Source organism: Cyphomyrmex costatus, unplaced genomic scaffold (genome assembly GCF_001594065.2).
Source record: "Cyphomyrmex costatus isolate MS0001 unplaced genomic scaffold, Ccosl1.0 scaffold1949, whole genome shotgun sequence".
Classification (NCBI taxonomy): domain Eukaryota; kingdom Metazoa; phylum Arthropoda; class Insecta; order Hymenoptera; family Formicidae; genus Cyphomyrmex; species Cyphomyrmex costatus.
Genome location: NW_017275986.1, coordinates 9665 through 13021, shown reverse-complemented (window position 1 = coordinate 13021; position 3357 = coordinate 9665). Strand labels below are relative to the sequence as shown.

The 3357-nt window shown below is 32.8% G+C and overlaps 1 protein-coding gene across 1 annotated transcript; it reads right to left on the bottom strand.

Moving 5' to 3' along the window:
* Positions 1–483: 483 nt before the first annotated feature.
* Positions 484–2259, bottom strand: LOC108772964 (tetraspanin-15; the record flags this gene model as incomplete). The annotated part of the gene is made up of 3 exons (XM_018538642.1): positions 484–609; positions 1378–1590; positions 2077–2259. Coding segments are annotated over 3 exons (522 nt in total), but the record flags the coding sequence as incomplete, so codon positions are not given.
* Between the last annotated feature and the right edge of the window lie 1098 nt (positions 2260–3357).

Here is a 3357-nt window from a genome sequence, read left to right as displayed (position 1 = left end):
TCAATGGATCTTTGTGTACTTTAATATATTTTTACAATCTTAGGAAGTGTATACGCCCTTGGATGTGTCCCCTTGCTGTTATGCAATAGTCGGTACTGTGAGTTATTTATAAAATCATTCGTCTTCCATCTTGTAAGCAAGGATCTAAATGACGTTATGAGTTTTTTTATGGGATCCTTTTTTATCACTTCGTAAGTATCTGCGTCACTCAACATATCTTATTTACCTTTTCCTATATAAAAATCTTTATTGAAAGCTACTGTTATGTCCCCTTTGTTCGCATGTGTAAAAATGACATTAGACTATGAAATCATAAACTTTTTTGTATCAGATTCTAATTTCAATAATTTATCATCGATAGAAGAAGTCTTTATTGGAAAGGAAACTATGTTATTAAGTTTATACTTAATAAGCAAACAATGATTCGTAATGTCTATCTTTTTATTAACCGGTAATTTGTTAATATTATATTCGATGCTCTTTTTATATTATACAATCAAAAATGATGTTTTTCTTATTGGTATTAGGCAAGGCGAAATTATCACCTAATTGCAAAAAACATTGAATATTGTCCGGGATAGAAACCGAAGATTCACGAACCATTTCTGTCTAATAGAATAAAACAAAGACAAAAAGTCAGGATTATCAAAAACGTTAAGATATATCACTGTTTTTATGTTATCATTAGTAATTTGTTTATTATGAAAATTTTATTATATAAGTTTATTTGTGCATCGGAAGAGGGCTGAATCATACAGCTGAAACATGTAATGCGCGCATTATGTAATGTAATGTCAATTTGTCGAATTATTAAAGTAAAATTAATAATTAGATCATTGTAGCTCATCACTTTATTTGAAATTTTGACAAACTATTTCTATTTATTTGACTCTTATTAGTCCTTTCATTGATATGAACAACTGTCACTTTTATATCGCGTATATAATTAGATAGACTTATTCTAAATGTAAGAATATATCAATTTTTAAATTTATACGTGTTATACTTGTTTCAAGATAAGATGTCGATCTTATTTTATTCAAAAGTGTAAAATCAAATTATTAATTTTATTTTAAAATAATCTTAATTTTATAATGTATAGGGTTGAACTAAGATGAAGTACGTCAAGGACTTTTTTCTCCTCAGTATTAGAAATCTTTTCTGTGAGGGCGAGTTTGTCATTTTATCCTTATTTAACGTCTAACAAGATGGAGATAGAATGAGACACGCTTAAGTGAAGTTTCCGAAGCAGCTTTATGTAGACCTCCGTATTTGTCATTTGTGAGCCAGATTCAAAAAGTTTATCTCGCTCGTGTTATGTCATGACATGGCAAAGAAGGGGGAAGGGGGTAATAACTTCCTTATTATCTCGCATACCATAGTGTGTCGGGCGTATTGATGCTCGGCTGGGTTCAGAACCTGGCAGAGAGTGAGATTGGCAGGTTGGGGGTTGAGGAAGGAGCCCATCTCATTGGTGTTATTCAGGATGCAGCAACTGAGAGGTACCACTAATTCTCGGCGGCCGACTTCCCGCAGTCGCCACCACGACGTTCCATAATTGCTGCTTCCGTTTATGCCACAACAAGCGAACTGTAAATGATCAAAATGACAATGACGAATATTTTCTCTTTTTATTTTATTACCATAAAGTAAATACATATATTAGTCAAAAGTTGAAGATCTTTTCTCATTCTTTTTCTTTACTTTTATATATTTTTAAAATGTTTATAAAAACCAAACAAGGGACTCTTTTTGCACATATAAAACTTAGTAATAAAATATAAAATTTGTATCTCTTACTTATCAGAGAATTCATTTTATAAAAATTTGTTTGGAAACTTTTAAATAATGCCGTAAACGATTTAATTATAACGCTTCTAAATATTTAACAGAAAAATAATATAATAGAAAATTACAGCATTATGATCCGTATTCAAAACGCGTATAACGTGCACTAATATACTATAGTTTACGTTGCGCATACTATAGAATTCCTAAAGCGCGCTTTTATCAATAAAAATGCGTTCTGAATACGGACCTATCTTTATTCTTAACTTCAATAGATGACAAACTTACTATTGTTTGTGCAAGATCGAGTGCAGCAGTAAATTGCTCGCGTCCTGGTACGGCATAACTGCGCTGCAAAGCGCGTATCAAACGTGCCGATCTTACGTCGATCCCTAGTATATGAGGCCAAAAAACGGCGATAATGCACACGATACATTCACCAAACAGCAACAATATTATTGTTAAGAGATACTGAAAAGCATAAAACAAAAGACTGATCCCAAGCTACTTATATTCGCAATTTTGCACGTTATAACATACATCTATTCCAAACAATATCTTTTCTTACCTATTTATTTAATTTTCTAATTTAATATTAAGTTAAAAAAACAATTATTTTTATACATTGTGTGTGTGTGTGTGTGTGTGTGTGTGTGTGTGTGTGTGTGTGTGTGTGTGTATTACTTCATATTATTTATATAAAGTATTATTTATATCATAAATATATATATATAACATGTTTCGACTCCTGGTTTGAGCCTTCATCAGATGCACAAGTAAAAAATTCCTTATATCGTAGTAACAACAATTAAATATATACTTAATACGATTACATAATACGATGCCCTATGAGTGATTCACCGAGTAATCGAATTCGCTCACAGAAGATTGATAATCTAACACAATAACAAATAAAATGAAGTAAAATATATTATGTTATAATATAATAGTGATAAGCAAATCCGACACTTCACTAAATAACTCACCGAGCAACTCCAAATTGTTTCGCACAATGTAATGTTATAAAAATTTTTAATAAACAAAATTGAGAACAGTCAGAGTGTTACCAAGAATGGTATCGTCATATTTAAATTTAATGGATGATAGTCAAAATTAGTCAAAGAATAAGATGTTATAGCCCGAATGGCTATCACTTATTTTATCAATTATTTCATTCAACCGGCATAGTAACCGGCACCGGAAATGCAAGTCTGCACATTCTTTAAACCGCGCGCGACAAAGCGTCGATCTAAGATCGTAGCGCGCGAAATACCTAAATGCACTCGGCATGGCAACCAACAGCGGAAGTGCAAGATTGCACATTCTTTAATCACGCGATCGCGCCTCTAGCGCGACGAATATTACCATATATGGTCCGATCGAAGACCAAAAGCGACATCATCAAACTCAATATAAGCGACCGCCTAAATGCCGAGCGCAGAGTCTTGTCTTGAAATCTAAACGTAACGATACGTTACGCGCGTCGCGAGAACCGAGTCAAGTAACATCCGCGATACCGTCGCCGACCGGTTTACTCATAAGTCACGAGCGATAACTTTAAAATATATT